Source organism: Marmota marmota, unplaced genomic scaffold, assembly GCF_001458135.2.
Source record: "Marmota marmota marmota unplaced genomic scaffold, marMar, whole genome shotgun sequence".
NCBI classification, from domain to species: domain Eukaryota; kingdom Metazoa; phylum Chordata; class Mammalia; order Rodentia; family Sciuridae; genus Marmota; species Marmota marmota.
In genome coordinates this window covers 2,807,209-2,824,482 of record NW_026000168.1, presented here as the reverse complement: position 1 = coordinate 2,824,482, position 17,274 = coordinate 2,807,209, and the positions used below count along the sequence as shown (strand labels likewise).

The following is a 17,274-nucleotide window of genomic DNA, read 5'->3' as shown; positions in this document are numbered from 1 at the left end:
GACCAGGTGCTGAGGACGGGTCCTGCTTCCTTCCCATCCATGTAGGGTCAGCATTAGGGTCAGTAGTTTTTAAAGGTACAGTCTGTCTGATGGTTGTTTTGTTTCACTGTAACATAACATGACGTTGGCGACTTAACTTCACAGAAATCCAGCTAGTGTGCTCTCTGCCCAGCACCCGGGAGCACTTACTGAGGTCCAGTGGGTTGGGAGCTGCTCAGTGGAGGCGTCTGTGGGGTAGGAGAATCGAGGCCTGCTCTTCCTACAGACTCGGCTGCCTGCTGCCCTGGCCCTGGGTGCCTCCAGCCTGCTCCAGAGGCCTTGCAGCCTAGTGTGGGAAGGGAGACCCTGTAGAGTGGGGTGGTGGTGTTCGGGTTTCGTTTCTAATGCTCTTTGTATGTTAGAAGCTTGATGCATGAATGAGTTTGGAATAATCTCTATTCAAAATCTTAATTTTAAAAAGTAATTATTAAAAGTCTATAAATAATGATTCCAGTGTGGCTGAAGGAAGCTGCTTCCCTACACATACTACCAAGTGTTGTGTCACGTAAGGACAGTAGTATTTTTACTTGATTTTTAAATTATTTTCCTGATTCATGTTAGTTCCTGTCTTTGACCATGAACTAACCCCTTTCATATTCAATAATCAAATAGAAAGCATTTTAAAAATCACTTAGGAAGTGCTTCTTGGTTGTCAGGCTTTAGCCTACGTACATTCCGTTTATTAAGTATGACATAGCTACTGTTATTTTTTCCAGTTCTTACAGATGAAGACACTCAGGCACAGAGAGGTTAAGTAACTTGTCTGGGGTTGCATGGGTAGCACATGGCCGATCTGAGCTTCCAATCCAAGCACGATGACTAGTGCTTGCTTAACCACGGTGAAGGCTGCTTCTGTAGAGATAAGCATTACTATTTTTTCAAAGCATACTTTTTTTTTTCTTTATTTTTTTTAAGAATAACTGTGATTCTCTCAGGGTCAGTAATTCCCCCAAATTCCCAGCGAATCATGATTCCTTCATGCTTGGAGACTCACGTCCCACCTGATGCTAAACTATGGTTGCCGGGAGTTCCAAAGACCACGGTCGCCCTTTGAGCACAGCTCCGTGAGCACAAGTGTTGGTCAGAGGAGCCGTTTGGTTTTATCCCCTTTTAGAGAAAGCCTTGTTCTGTTTCCCTGGCCACACCCAGCAGATGGGTTTCTCTCGCTGGCTTCTCTATCAGGATCAAACCTTTTAAAACCTTAGTGACAAGGCTGCCCTTCACTTGGTCCCACTGGCTGAAGATGTGCTCCCCGCTGCGGCTGCGTTTTCCTCTAATAATCTGTTCTGTCCAGCGGGCAGCTGCAGGCCCAGGGCTGAAGGGGCCCTTGAGCGGCCTGAGGTGCTGCCCAGGCTGTGTGGCCTGGGGCACACTAGGTACATGTCCTGCCCACGTGAGGCATTGGAACCATCCACATGGCACCCTCCTCCTCCTCCTCCTCCTTGGTGGCACCGCCTGGGTCTGTCCCCTCCCACCCCAGGGTCACCTCTGAATTACCTGCCTTTGTTACCCTGCTGTTCTCTCATCACTGGGGGCGGGGTGTGGAAGTCTGTGCTCACGTATGTGCCCGGTGGCCCATGATGGTGGCAGATACCATTGCTTGACCACCCTGGACAAGAAGCTGAGCTCCAGGCTGAATGGGCACCTCTCAAGTGACCCTGACAGCTTCCCCCTCTGGTTATGTTTTCTCATCTGCTGACTGGGTATAACCATACCTCAAAGGACGGTGGTCGTCAGGCCTGGGGCCCACTCCTGCCATCCCAGTGACTCGGAAGGCTGAGGCAAGAGGATGGCAAGTTTGAGGCCAGCCTCAGCAACTTGGTGAGGCCCTAGGCAACTCAGTGAGACCCTGTCTCAAAATAAAACGATAAATGGGGCTGGGGCTGGGGCTCAGTGGTTAAGCGCCCCTGGTTCAATCTCCAGGACCAAAACAACCAAAAGGAACAGTGGCAGGTATCATAAGGCAGGTGCTCTGCTGGACACTGGTCTAGCCACACACACTCAAGAAATTGTAGCTTTTGGGCTGGGGCTGGGGCTCAGTGGCCGAGCGCTTGCCTAGCACATGGGAGGCACTGGGGTTCGATCCTCAGCACCACATAAAAATAAATAAAGGTATTGTGTCCATCTACAACTGAAAAAAAAAATTTTTTTAAATTGTAACTTTTTAAAATTGTGTTCCCTGTCCTCACTGACCAGGGGTCAGGGCAGTTTTAAAAATGCAGCTATTTAACAACTTCTGCCACCACCACCACCCCACCCCTGCCACAATATGTGATTATAACCGTGTGAGAGTCTACAGTGGATCAAACCTGTGGGTCAAGACCAGGCCGGAAAGCCCAGCAGCTGGGCCGAGGGACGTGTTCAGACCTGGAGAAGGTGGCGCCTTGGCATAGTCAGTCTGAGTTAGGAAGGACTCCTTTTGAAAGTCCTCCCGTCCTCAGGAATGTCCCAGGGGCTTGAAGATGAGATGAGGATTGGGGACATGGGGACATGGGGACAGCGTGAGTATCCCAAGACAAGGTGGAGTCAGGGAGATGGGGTCGGGGGAGCAGGCTGCCTGGCCCGGGAGCCCTGCCTCTCTCCTGCTTGGCACTTTCCAATAGGAAGGCAGGGTACCTGTCCCCTGGGCCTGGGGACGTCGGGAACACCACTGCTTGTGGGAGATGGATTGTGAGCGCAGTTTTCAGAAAAGGTGGATTGAGATATGGAGAAGATGGCGGGTGTCGCAGCCCTGGGCAGAGAACAGGGAGGGCCCAGCTGCAGACCTGGCCACAGCTTGTAGTGCCCTGGGCCTGGGAGACCTAGCAGAGAAGAGCCCGTCTCTCCTGTGGGGGAGTAAAGGCAGAAGACGTGACCCACGGAAGCCCGCAGCATCCAGGAAGCAGGGGGACCCTGTGTCCATGTGCCTTGGCCTGCACTGGCCAAGAGACCTGCAGCCAGCTCAGGGCTAATCACAGTGACCTTGGCACAGTGTGATTCTCAGGTTCTCATGAGACAATGTTTGTTTGTTTGTGTTTTTTCTGTACTTGCCCCTTTGGAGTTGTAACCTTGAAAAAGTCATGGAACCTCACATTCTCCTTCTCCCCTTCAGATCAAGACGCAGAAACCATCTCCCTGCCTCCCTCCGAGAGGCCCAGACAGGAGATAAAATGCTGAGTTTAGCATTGCCTGGTAACCAGGGAACAATCCAGCACATTGTCTTGATGTCAGTGTCACAGGCAGGGAGCTGCTGGCCCCACTTGCCCACGCTGAAGGTGCTTGGGACTGAACCCTGGGCCTTCTGTGTTGCAGACAAGCAGACCTGAGCTGCACCCCTGTCCCTTATACTGTCCTGCAGGTGTCTCTTGGCACTTCTTAGTGTGAGAAGCGTGGATTACTGGAGAAGAGCAGGGCTCCTCTGCCCGTCCTGAAGGCAGGAGTGACAATCCCACCTGAGCCATTCTTGGCTTCCGTTGGCTTCTCTTCTCTTTCCTTGTCTCCGTTTCTGCTGGAGTGTCCCTCATAGTCCTTTTCACACTTTGCTCCAACTTCAAGCAAGAAAAGGAAGGTACTTTGGGAAGCAGAGCATCTGGGATGTTCCTGGTCCCCTGGAAGGGTCCCGAGCTCATGTGACTTATAAGAACAGGAAGAGTGCACCATGTGTTTTGAGCAGGAACTGGGTTCTGTTTCTATTCCAATCATGAATAATCGTTTTGAGTGGAATTCTAGCCAGAGTCTTCTGCAAGCTTCAAGATGAGCCGGTCTCCTCCCGGGGTACAAAAAGACGCAAACCTGCGCTATTCATAACGAGAGTCGCCAGGCTCCACCTCATAAAAGGCATTTGCAGAAAAGAGTGGGTTGGTTAGGAAGCGAGTGGATCCCTGTGATTCACGCTCATGTCTGACCCCTGCATTTCCTGCCTTGGGAGCCCAGAGGAGGACTAGGCCGATGCATTCATTTATTTATTTTTCAGCAGAATCTAGTCCCGAGGGAAACGCGTTCGTTGCCCCATGCAACCTAACCTTGGAGACATTCAGTAATGCCCTTGACTCCGGCTTCAGGCTGCCCCCGGCCACAGCCCCCAGGCTGTGATCTTGTCAACTCCCATGAGCTCAACAGGCCCAGGCCTGGGCAGTGCCTGAATGGAATCCCTCCAAACACAACTCAGGTGCCGGAGCCTCGGCTGGTGATTCAGCACTGTCTGGCACTGGCCGCCCAGCCGGTGGCTCCAGGAGCTGGTTGCAGGACCTGTGTGCACAGGAGGAGGAGGGGAGGACACTGGGCTACCTTTCCCCTCTCTCAGGAGAGACTTCAAACAGACTTCCTGACTGTTTGCAGCCATTAAACTTAGTTCACCCGGTTTTGCAAGAGGATCATAGATATCACCACCCCCCCCCCCCCCGACACACACACACCCCATTTTTGGTCTCATGAAAATTCATACTCTTTGGTGGGAAGTAGCCTCTGAATGCCTTCCAAATAAACAAGGTACTCATCATTGCTAGAGGATCTAAGCCGTGCAGCCCTCTACTCCCTGGGTTTGCTGGTGGGAATGCTCACAAAAGAAAGCCTCCTCTCAGGGCTTTTGGATCTCCCTCCTCCCAGGCCGCTGCAGCCGGTGCCTTGGGGTAGCGCCTGCATTCCCAGCTAATGCTGGGAAAATACGGCATGACACAAGAACACCATTGAAAAACTCTTTCCCCTCATCCCACTGCTTCTAAAAATAAAGGATAAAAGAACTATCACTTGCCATCCTTCCTCTTAAGAAAATATACACCAGTGAAGAAATGACTGACATAGAAGTCAGATATGGTGGTGTGGGACTGTCATCCCAGCTACTCTGAGGCTGAGGCAGGAGGATCACAAGTCCAAGGCCAGCCTTAGCAACTTAGCTAGAGTCCATCTCAAAATAAAAAGGGCTGGGGGTGTAGCTCAGTGGTAGAGTGCTTCCCTGGCATGCATGGGACCCTAGGTCCAATCCCCGGTACCACAAAATAAACAGATAACTGTCACATAAAAGAAGCAGAAGCCACACAGCTCACATTGTACCCAAGCTCATGTCTGAAATTCTAAGGCAAAAGACAAGTGAGGGACCTAGATAACAAGGGTCACAGCAGTGCTGACTGCGTGTGCAAATCCTGGAGAATAGGAGAACCCATCCGTGGAGAGACGGGGGACTGGCCTGGAGGGAGGCCCTCGTGTGTGGTATGGAACAGGTTTGTCCACAGGCAATGCTTCACCTGGCCTCACCTCTCCCCTCCGAGGCCCAGGGGGTGACACTACCCGTGGCCCTGTGACCCTATTTCAGCAGATAGGGTAATTGTGCTGATAGGGAACTTGGGCTTTTCAGTTTTCCATCCTTTAAATATTTAGCTCAAATACAGACTGTCATGTTGTAGGGGTGGGATTGTCCCTGCACCAGGTTTTCACACTTGTGTTTCTTCCTGCTTTTTCTGGTGGTCCTGGAAACGGAACCCAGGGGTGCTTCACCACTGAGCTACGTCCCCAGGCCTTTTTAAAAATCTTGTTTTTGACAGGGTCTCACTAATCTGTCCAGGCTGGCCTCCCGAGTGGCTGGGATCACAGGTGGGCACCCCCACACCTGGCGTCATGTCTGTGTCCCGCAACCTCATTGGCAAGGCTGCCCAGCACTCGAGGGAAGGGTCACAGATGCCAGGCTGGGTCCAGACGGAGCCCACAGAGGTGTTTCCCCTTCACCTTTCCATTTGGGAAACCCATACACGTGTCCCTTCAGAAGGTGGCTGTCCAGGCCTGCCCTGGAGTCAGGGGAACTTGGGGTGATGACGCTATAGAGAGCCTCCCCCCAGGTTGCTGTGCAGACTCTGAATCCCCGTTGACCCCAGGCTTCGCGTCTACCTGCCTTGGGCACTGAGTCAGGTGAGCTGAGGACCCGAGGGGGCGCAGTCGCCCCCCCCCCCGCGGCAGGATCCTGGAGCAGGCGGAGCAGTGGCCAGGGCCAGGACCTTGCCGAAGGCCGGCTGCAGAGTGGCGGTCACCCCTGGGCTGCTCGGGGCCATCCATCCTGCCCGGCCAGGGCTTCCTTGCCCACTTGGCGCCCAGTCTTTGCCCATCATGCACTGCACGGTCGTCCCTGGATTAGGTGTCTGGTATTTCCACAGGCACTAGAATCCTTCCGAGGTCACCTTGCTTTCCCGCTGTCCTTTGCCAAAAGACATTATGTTCTTAAACCTCTGGTTTGGGAGACCTGGTTCCTGGCATGCTATTTCCTCCTGTGAGAGACGTGGTCCTGAGAGCCCCTGACCTTTCCCTTCCCATCCTGCACCCACTGCTGGGTCTCCCTGCTTGCTGGTGCCCCGTCCTCTGTGGGCAGTTGGCCTGCATGTTAGGGGAGCAGCCTGGGGTGGGCAGCTGGAGCCCCACCCGGGTAGCCGGCCCCTGCGTTGGGGAAGGCCGGGGGCCAGGGTATGCAGGAGGAAGGCAGGTGAGGACAGGGCCTGTCCTGCTGGTTGGCCCGCTGCCCTCTCGATGCGTCTTACCAGCCTTCCCTGCCACAACGTGTGCCAGCCAGGGTTGAGTGGCCCCTGAAATTATCTGTGGAACAGGTTTGATCTGCAGCGGGGGTAGAGGCTGGAAAGGGAGTTCGAGGAAGGCTGGCTGACTCAGACCCACCCTGAGGGTGGACTTCTCAGCAGAGGCAGGAAGTAGCCAACCTGGTCGGCGGCCGGCAGCTAGGGCCCTGCCACCCTCATCCCAGGGGGTTGGGGACCCTGGCTGATCTCTGCTGCCCAGCACTCGAGGGAAGGGTCACAGATGCCAGGCTGGGTCCAGATGGAGTCCACAGAGGTGTTTCCCCTTCACCCTGCAGCTTCTTTACAGAAGGGCAAATTTGATTTGAGTTTTAAGAACAGCTAATTCCTTATTAGCTGAACTCTAAAATCATTTAGGGGAACTGATGGAGAGGTGCATGTGTCCAGCCCAGGGCTGAGACACAGCTTGGTGGGAGAACACGTGGGACCCTGGGTTCGATCCCCAGCACCAAAATAAATAAATAAATATATACACACGCAGATTTAGATATATAGACATATTTATAAAGATATAATATTTATACATACTTATATAGATATATATTTGTAGGTGTATTTATATAGATACATATTTATGCATATTTATATGGGTATGTATATTTATATAGATATATGTATATAGATATATATTTATACATATTTATATAGATATATTTATACATATTTATACATATTTATATAGTGAGATAGATAAATATGTATATTTATATAAATACATATTTATATATACATGTAGATACATTTATATGTTATGTATATACATGTACAATTATACACAGATGTGTGTATATATATATATATATATATATATATATATATATACACATACATCTAATAAAATAAAATTCTGCCCAGTGAATCTGGCACCTCCAGAGTAGAGAAGCAAGCTTAGCCAGGGCTGGCAGGCTCTCCCTGTGTGGGTGCATGGGGTGTATCTCAGGTGTGAGGGCCCTGCGGTCTTTGTAGAGAGCACTCTGCAGGCCAGACCTAAGTGACCTCACCTGTATTCTAATAAAACTTTATTTGTGGCTACTGAAATTTGAATTCCAAGTGATTTTCACATGTCACCAAATCATCTTCTGACCTCTTCCCAAGCATTTAAATAAGTCAACACAGTGTTTCCCTCCCAGGCTGGGTTTATGGGCTGTCGTTTGCTGACCCGTGATAGACAACGTCCCAGTTAGTGGTTTTCCAAAGACCTTCATGTGTTAAGGCACATCTCAGACCTGTCACCAGAGATGATGCTTCCTGCTAGGAAGAGGGTCTCTTCCAGCAAAACCCTTGATGAAGGTGTCTTCCTCCTTGGGCTGGCTGTGTGCGCGTGGGAGTGTGGGAGTGCTCTGTGTTTTATGTCAACTTGCTAATGTTTCTTCAGGGGTGGGAAATGTGTTTCTGAGCCTCAGCCACCTTGGTAAACGTGCTAAACGTAGCGCTACCTGAGCCTGAAATGTAAGCACCCGCCATGAACTTGACATAAATAGCTCAAAAGTGGTAAATGTGCTACCTGAACAGTGTGTGCAGCACAGGTGGCCCTTAGTTACCTTGGGTGGAGCGACGTAGCAGAGAGGGAAGCCGTCCTGGTGGAGCTGGAGGAAGGGAACGTGTCCCCCGAGTGCCCAGGGTCCCAGGAGGTGGGCACGAGCTGCCAGACCTCCCAGGCTCCCTGAATTCCCAGAAGCAGCCATGGCGAAGCCTGCTGACCCCTGGGGATGATCTGATCAGGCATGGGTGGGGACAGGGCCAGCCGGGGTGCAATGCGGCATTGCCTGCCACCCCTGGGTCCCTGGGTCTGCTAGCTCACAGACCCTTTAATCTAGCTGGTGGAAGGAACAGGGATGTGAACATGCTCGGCCAGCTCTTGGGTGGGGTTTTGTCGTCACCCTGCTCTGTGACAGCCTGGAGCCCCCCTCCACTGTAACCAGTGGCCAGGGCTCTAGGGCTGAGCAGCTTACCCTGGGCCAGGTGCTTGTCAGGTCCATCTTGAACCCAGCATTGTTTCATCTCACCAGGAAGCACCACCAGAGCTGGCCTGGGCCTGTCTCAGCTGTGGGTGTGCAGCTTGAGTCAGAGGTGACACTTTCTGCTGGGAAGAGGGTCTCTTCCTATATTCACGTCCTCCTGCGTGCCCCCCCTCCTGCTCCCCTTCCCTCCTTCCTGCCTCCTTCTCCTCCTTTCTCTTTCTCCTCTCTCTCCCTCTCTCTCCCATGCACAAAACCAGATCCACACACTTATTATCCTGTACCCAGAGTGTCCTCTTTCCTCTTCAACACTGCGCCCTAGGACTCCTCTTTCCGGCCGTGATGGAGGCACCATGGGGAAGAGCAGTCCCCGGCCACGGCCCGGTTCTGCTGGGATCCAGTGCTCCCTGGGGCGGGGCAGTGGGGTCCGAGGTGGAAGGACGTGGGTCTGCTTGGACACGTGTGTGGATGGACATGGCTGTCGAGGGATGGTGTCAGGGAAGGGCACCAAGCCAAGAGCGTCACCCTGGGGACCCCATCTGCAGTGAAGTTGATAAGAGCCTCGTGGTTTCCTGCATGTGATGGAGCCAGAGATCTCTACATAACCCCTGAGTCCGAAACTCTGAGTATCCCTTTCCATTTAAATCTAGATCATCCTAGTTACCTTGTACAGAAAACTAGTGCTCACCCTTTAGCGGTGACTTCATAGCATGTTGTATGTTCTAATCGATAGGATTTTAAAACCTCTTGTTGGGACCTGGGTGATGTCTATGTTGGTTTTTATTTGGGGGGTTCATTAGTATTTTACCTTGCTGCGACTTTGGTAACGAGCCCCTCTCGGGGTCCGGGAATCCCTGCTGGTGACCTGTGAGGATTCCGATGCATTCCTGTGCTAGCGGTGTCTCCCGGGGCCACATCTTTGAAGGTCTTCATCTGGCTGCATGTTGGATGCGTGGAGCCCTGGCAGCCAGTTTGCAATCTCCATCTGGTGCCGCTCACTCTCCAGCGGGGTGGCTGAACCTTCCCTCGCGTCCACTCCAGTTCCTCAACGCTTTCCCTCCCTGCGCCTGGGCTTGGCTCTGCTCCTCGGCTGGGCTGTGTGTGAAACCACCTGTAGGAGCTGGGGCTTGTGATAGGTGGCTGTAAGTTCCTGGACCCTGGGATGGGATTGGAAGACACCTGGCATCCATAAGTGATTCCGATTTTCCCTCCAACCAGTAAAATAAGCCTGAGGATTCCAGCACCTCATGTGACATGCACAGTCACCATGTGGCCAGCTTGGTAAACACTGGTTCAAATGACCTCAGATTCAGGTGTGCCACCATCTTTCCACATTTCCTTCTGAGCACGTGCTTACAGAAGCACAGCATGTGTGGATGTTTTCCTTAAAGACACCCGGAGTCTTGCCGCGTGCTGACGGCTGGGTATGGCTACCTTGAGGCTTGTTACTTAAAAGCCGAGCACCTGTTCTCCAGGATCGGGTGACAGGGGGCAGGTGGTGTCCGCCAGGGGGGGCAGGGTGTCCTGTCCTGCTCTCCCTGCTGGTGGCCCCGCATGGCCCATCTTCCCCCCAGCGTTCCTCTGTCCACCTCTCCTGCCAGCTCCGCGCCCACCGTCTGCCTTCCCAGATCCAGCTGGAGCCTTCTCTGCCGCTGAGTCTCTTAACGCGGGGACTCTGATGGTAGCACTTAAGACACCGAGCAGTTCCCTTCCTGCTTGAAGAAGCCCCAAAGCCCCGTGTGAAGGCGTCCAGGGGACACACGTGTAGGAGGGGCTCTGCTCCCGCAGGCACCTTGCACAGGGGATATAAATGAAATCTTCACGCTGCCCACTTTACACCTACGCGTGTACTGAGCGTCTCCAAGGAGACGGGGAACCCTGGGTCCGGCCGTGGTGGAGCTTCCTCGCAGACGGCGGGCTGGGGCCCAGGCAGGGCTCCCAGGCATCTTGGAGTACATGTGGCCCTCACAGGCAGGCCTGCTCAACTGTGCCTGTCCCTGCACAGAGAGGGAGCCTGGGCCTGCAGCTGGTGGGCTTCAGGGGTGAGTGCAGTGTGCGTGTGGGCAGGCGTGGGCCCCACAGGGACTTCTCCCCCAGCGTCTCAGGCTCTTATCATGCTTTTCTGTGCTCTGTTTCTACACCTTCCTTTGCGCCTCTGAGATACAGAGGCTGCCCTCAGCCTTACACAGTGCCTTTAAGAGGCTCAATACAGTTGTGCCACGAGGAGCCTGGGTTAGTGTGTCTTTTTTTGGGGGGGGTAACCAGAAATTGAACCAGCCCCCTTTATTTTTTATTTTGAGACAGGGTCTCACTGAGTTGCTGAGGCTGGCCTTAAACTTGTAATCCTTCTGCCTCAGCCTCCCAAGCTACTGGGATTATAAGTGTGCGCCACTGTGCCCGTCATGAGCATGTCTTCTTGAAAGAACTGCTCGTGAAGGTCCAGCCTTCCTCAGCACCTGCTCCTGAGGACAATTGACCTTGACCACCCTGTTTCCTGTGCCCAGTGTGCAGGAATCCCTGCCACCTAACCCTCCGTGACTTCGTCTTTACCATTAAACTTCCTATACCTGGACACGTGGTTCTCATCACCCGTGAAGTGACTCCTCTTCTTTGAGGAACCCGCTTCCCTTGGAAGTGCTTTGTGCTCACTTTGGGAGCCTGGGCCACACCTTGTTCAGGCCGTGGCCGGCTCTAGAAGTGCCTCTTCCAGGGGAACCAGAGTCATTGCCGGGGAGAAGTCGCTCTGATGGGACCCTCCGGGGACCCTGTTTTCTCTCTGCACTCCTCAGTTGGGATGTCCCCTCCAGGACTCCATTCTTGGTTCGCAGCTGGCTCCGCTGGAGAAGCCGCCTTTGGGTGGGAATTTGCAGCACAGCGCCTGCTCACCCACCTCGGTTTTGTGCGCTGATCCCGCTGCCAGCTGTTCTTAAGTCTTTGACAGCAAATATCTTTGTGATGGTTCCATAATGACACTTATTTCACTTGAGCTTTTATAAAAAACATCGGCTTGCCCTAAGTGGCTTCCCTTACAGAACTCTCCCACTGTCATTTTACCTGACCCTGTGCTCAGGCCACCTCCCTGACTCTGCCTTTAAATTGAAACTGTCCCCTGTTATACACTTGAAAGGGTGATGTAGACGTTGGGTTGAGGTGGCTGGAGGTGAATTTGCAGGTTTTCTCTCCTGACATCCAGTGAGATTGTCCTAGGAATGCCTGGCCAGTCCCTGTCACCCCATCCAAACGACCGTGTCCACGGGACATGCTTTTCCTGTCATCCCACTTCCCTCTTCCTCTGGCCTCATGGAGTGAACGTGTCACTTTCAACCTGCGTTCCCAAGTGTCCCCAAGTTCCACCAGAGAATCTGGGAAGACAGTGGTGCCGCCCACGTGCCCCCAATAGCTCTCCTAACTTTCCGTCTTTGCCTGCTAGGTTCCTCAGGAGCTGGCCACTCGTACTTCAAGCGTTGTGGCAGGTTTGGGGTGGGATAAAGTGTCCGCTTACTGGGTCACTGGGCTTGGGGGCTGTGGGTGAAACTGGCCCAGTGCAAGGACCTGGAAACAGACTCTGGAAAGTTCTCAGCACAGACGGGAGGGAGGTGTCGTCCGCCATTTCCTGTGCCTGGAAACGGGAAAGGCAGGGCCAGCCCTGGAGTAGGCTTCCCGGACCCTTCTGTGCGGCAGTCCCGGTCCTGTGTCCTGACGGGTGTGTTCTTGTCCCCTCTCGCAGGCTCTACAAGTGGCCAGACAGCTCCTGCAGCAGCAGCAACAGCAGCAGCAGCAAGTTAGTGGACTAAAGTCTCCCAAGAGGAATGACAAGCAGCCGGCCCTTCAGGTAAGTCTCCTGCTTCACCTCATGGGCACAGCACCCTCTGGGCAGCGGCACCCTCTGGGCGGCTCCTGGGCAATTCAGAAGGGAACCGCGTTGAGAATTGCTGATCGTGAAACAAGAGCGTCTGCGGACGGTGAGCTCTCAGTGCGCCAGCAGAGCGTGACCTCACATGGAAAGTGTCGAGTTGAGCAAAAGGGTCGTTCTTGGTAGCAAGAAGAGCTACCCTGGCCACGCGCCGGGAGGGTGGGCATTTGCAGGTGTCGGGCTGCTAAGGACAGAGCTCCGGTGGCAGTACCGGCTGATGGTGCTCAGACCTGCCCTGCCGTGGTCATCTAGACTAGGAAGGGGGTGATTCCCCTTATGTCCAGCACAGTAGTACTCAGAGGGACATGGTTTTGACTCCCCCTGTGGCCAGTGGGGGTCATCTAGCAGTGGTTTTACTAACATGTATAAATTGCCCATATTGATGGGTTCAGTGTATTCATGTAAGAACGGAGCACGTACTGACCCAATCCAAGTGCCCTTCTTTTATGACCCCCCAGCCCTTCCCAGGCTCTAGTAATCACCGTCCACTTTCAGCTCAACTTGTTTTGTTGTTCTTTCCACAAATGAAAAACAACATTTATCTCTGTGCCTGGTTTCATCCGTTTAGCTGCAGTGACAGGATTCCGTGCTTTCACACACACGTACACAGGTGTAAACACACCGTACACGCACACACCCCGCCTTTGCCCACTCAGGTGTGGATGGGCGTCTGGCTGGCGCTGCAGCGGAGGTGCGGTGCAGGTGTGTGATGTGCTGAGTTTCTTTCCGGGGAATCCACACCCAGGACGGGGCAGTCTTGCAGGTGTTCTTCCAGAAACCTCCACCTCCTTCTCCACTCGTTGGCTTTGTGTCCCATTGTATAAAAAGGTGGCTTTTCCTGGAGGCCCCTCTTGTCGGTACAGGCCAGGGCTCCTGCTTAATGGTCTGCATTGCCCAGGGTGCCCCCCCCCCCACAGAGCACAAGATTATTTATTGGCCCAAAATGTCAGCAGTGTCCAGCACCCTCACGGGGCGTGGTGCCTGGTAATGGCATGGACACACCCTCCTCTCTGCATGTCTTTAGAGGACTTCTGAATCATCTGTTTAAGGTGGAAAGCAATTTTATGCAAAGGTGACAAGAATGATTGTTTTAACCGGGCACCAGTGGCATACACCTGCTTTGGGAGGCTGCGGCAGGAGGATCGTAAGGTTGAGGCTATCCTGGGCAACTTGGTGAGAGCCTGTCTCAAAATAAAAAATATAAAAAGGGCTGGGGGTAGGTGTGCAGCTCAGTGGTAGAGCACCCCTGGGTTTATCCCTAGTAGCACACACACACAAAAAAATTACTTTAGCAACTTCTCAGTTCAGTGTATTGAGGCCAAGGGGTTAATGGAGTGGAAGCAGAGAGCTCATAAAAATCTGATCTAGATTTTTGAGTTGGAGGTGAGAATTATAACAAAAATTTCAAAGAAACCTGACTTGGGATGCTTGTGTCCGTGCTTGGGATAGGGCCCTGGCAGGAACCAGGTGTTGGACAGTGCTTTCAGAGCTGAGGGTAAGGACCCCCAAATGGGAGGTTTCTCACCCTGGAGATGTCGGGACAGAACGCACAAGAGGTGACAGGTGGGCTTACCTTGGTGCCGGTTCATTGGATCATGAGATCGCCTAAATTCTTGCTTGGGTTGAATTTTCGTGGGTCAGGATGAGCTGAGGTCCATTTCCAAACACTGGACCTTGGGCTGCAGGTTCTAGTCCTCTAGTCCTCTTTCCGCTGGGACAGCTGTGCTCTCCAGGAAGGTGCAGGGCGTGGGGACACCTTCCTGGAAGAGTCTGGCTGCAGCTTCTCTGTTGGCGGAAGCCTCCTGAAGGCCTTGTTTAGTAAACCGTTGGCAGCCCGCAGCCTGCCCGCACGTGGGAGTGCAGGGGACGTTTTAATGAGGTGCGGTGCCACGGGGCCCGTGTCAGGTGCTGGGGGACGTGCTTTGTTGTGCACATGTCTTAAGAAGAGCTCCAGAGGATGAAATAGGACTGTGTTGACCTTTCGGCTGTGAGCTTATTTGTCAGGATTCAAATAAGTTGAAAGGATCAAACTGAACAGTTTCCGTCGTCAGACTGGGAATTGTGTTTCAGAGGTCAGCGGTGGAGGGCAGCTGCGGATTCCAGAACATAGCCAATTGTTGGTACATATTCAAGCACCGGGCCATCTCCTGCAGACAGAGGCGCAATTAAAATTCTAATTTATTAATGTATACACGGAGCCGGCCCAGCCTGTCACTCAGTGATTCAAATGACCGTCCATTCTTTTGCCTTCCTCTTGGGAGCTCTCCCGGCCTTAGAAATACCACAAGTCCTGTTGAGTTTATCAGGCCTCAAGTGCACTGGGAAAATGACAATATACTATTGGGGGGAACGTCTTCCACGTTGGAGAGCTCCACTTAGAGATTGAAAAGAAACACACAATCTGGCTGATCATATCACTCCCCGTATCAGAGAGCATTTCTGACTTTTTTTAATACTAGATTTATATTCCCTCTGACTTGCTTTTTAAAAACATATGGCATTTTTAGGTAACTTCTTTTCCAAGAGGGACAAAGTTCCTCTAGGGGCTAAATATGTGAAGTCAGTTTGGGGGGGATTTCCTCCGGGGAGAGGGGGGCTGCTGCTTGCCATCCACAGAGCAGAGTGTGGGGCGGAGAGCTTCAGGGTCCTCAGCAAGGCCAGTGTCCAACCCTGTCACCGGCTGCAAGGGCCCAGTCGTGTACAGCCAGCAAGAGGGGCAACCTTGAACGCTGGTCTTACTAGAGAAGATTATCTGGAGTCCTTCCTGAACCCTGAAGTGGTGGAGTGGACCCGCAGAGAACTTAGATCCACTTTAAGAATGGGCAGGGGAAGGAGGGAGGGTTGGGTCACCGGTGTGTGTGTGTGTCCCCTAGACTATTGCTAGACGTCTCCTCAGCTAACTGGTAGGGGCATTCCGCAATTTAGAGAGGCTTGTTTCTTGGCCAGCCTTCCATAAACATCGCTTCCATAAATATCGCTCGCCTCGGCCACAGGGCCTGTGCTCTCTTTATGAAGATACGTAGGTGGACTGGCGACTCACGGGAGGAGGAACTGTGGCATTTAAATCTCTCCCACCTGCCACGTCCTTGCCGGGGCATTTCAGCCGGCATCTGAGCAGTGTTCATCTCTGATCTCCGGACCCTTTATAGCTGTGCCGAGAGACCTATTTTAGCAAATTTCAGATCTTGTGCATGGAGGAAGGCTTGACAGGGGAAAAGGATTTGATCTGCTGATAGCTTGGAGAGGAGAAAAAGAAAGAAGGAACCTAAATCCCCCCATACACTGCGGCTCGTATTTTAAGCACAGCTCACACTTCCCTGTGCAGTTTGGCAGGCTCTCTGGTTCCACAGGCTGATGATACAAACAAAAGAAGAGAGAAAGTTAGGGAGGCTATAAGTGGTTACTCGACAGAGATCATCAGCTCCCGCAGGCGAACACCGTCACCATGGCCTGGTTGCAGGGGGGAGGAGGGGTGGTGGGGACAGACCGGGTTCTTGGCATCGCCTTCTCCACCAGATCTGAGCTGGTCCCATTCTTGGGTGACAGCGTGGTTTGTTAATGAAGAGGGGCACGGCTGTGGGGTGGGGAGAGAGCTTCCTGAGACCTACTCTAATTAGTAACCTCCATTGCCTATTACTTCACCTGTTAATTTACTTTGCAAAAATAAAAAATATTTTTTTTTATTTTTTAACAAATGATCCAAATGAAAATTGAAAATTGGCCCCCGTCATCAATTCAGAATCAGAATGGCCTGAGTTAATGAAGTTAAACCTGTTAGACATTTCAGAACAGCCACAGCGCCCTGGTCATTGTACCGGTGCTAGTACAACGAAACTACCCAGGATACAGACCTTGCCTTCAGCAGGCTTCGGATCTGGGAAAGAATTAACAAGGTTTTGCTAGGGGGGAAAAATCATAGGTGGGTAAAAATAGTAGGTTCTCTTTTTATAAATACTTATATACTTCTGAAGATTGCTTGAACGAGTGAAATAAATGCTTCACGGTGCAGGTGTTCTCATAACCTGGAAAATGTGCGACTTTACTGGCTGCAGATTAATTTGTGAGTAGATGAGCAGTTTTATTGATCAAAGTTTGGAACTTTGACCACTGTTTCTGGGTAGTAATTCTTTTTGGTTCTTTAAACGTTTTTAGTTGCTGGCAAGAGTACATAAACTGGAAGGAAACCAAATGACACATTTTCTCCTAAGAAAGTAAAAGTACATGTGTATTCTGGCACCTGGAGGTTAGAAAGGAGGTGGACCTGGGAACTGCTGCCCCGGCCCTCTCAGGAGGCGGGGTGTGCGGCCGCCCTCTGCTCTTCCCTCCTGCCTGCCCACTTCCTTCCAGGGTTAGCTCATGCGCATGGCCTCCTGGTTTGGGAGCCATTCCCCCCCCGCCCCCGCAAGGCCAGCCTCCTGCCCTGGGAGGCTCGGAGTTTAACGAGGACTCCTGCTTTAAGTGGCAGAGGTTAAAATACGAGATGCAGCAGGTTTGTTTGGTAGCATTTTTATTTGCAGTTATATAAAACGTGCTTTGGGCAGCATTTTTGCATTGCGTTAATGCCACTTGTGATCTTACTACCTCGTGCCATTTCCCCGTTAGTCACCGAGGAGTAAATGGCTAAGAGGAAGCCCTTAAAGGAGACTACAGTTTTATACGGCAGAGAGTGAAACGCAATGGTTTTGAAATACTGACCCTTAAAACACACCCCACTGCTCTTGATTGGTCAGGTGGGTCCTTCAGGAGAGGGAGGCAAGGCAAATGTTTTTAATGTGTAGAGTTAACGTCCACAGTCAGCGTCCCGGGCATTTTTTAA

General features: G+C 52.3%; 1 protein-coding gene across 9 annotated transcripts in view; it reads left to right on the top strand.

Annotated features, from left to right (window-relative positions):
- Foxp1 (forkhead box P1) overlaps positions 1-17,274 on the top strand; it is a 616,519-nt gene that overhangs the window by 472,722 nt on the left and 126,523 nt on the right. For all 9 annotated transcript variants that reach the window (XM_015494919.2, XM_048787006.1, XM_048787007.1 and 6 more), the window contains one exon: positions 12,273-12,377. In XM_015494919.2, the coding sequence (XP_015350405.1) occupies positions 12,273-12,377 (105 nt within the window). The remainder of the gene's footprint in view (positions 1-12,272; positions 12,378-17,274) is intronic.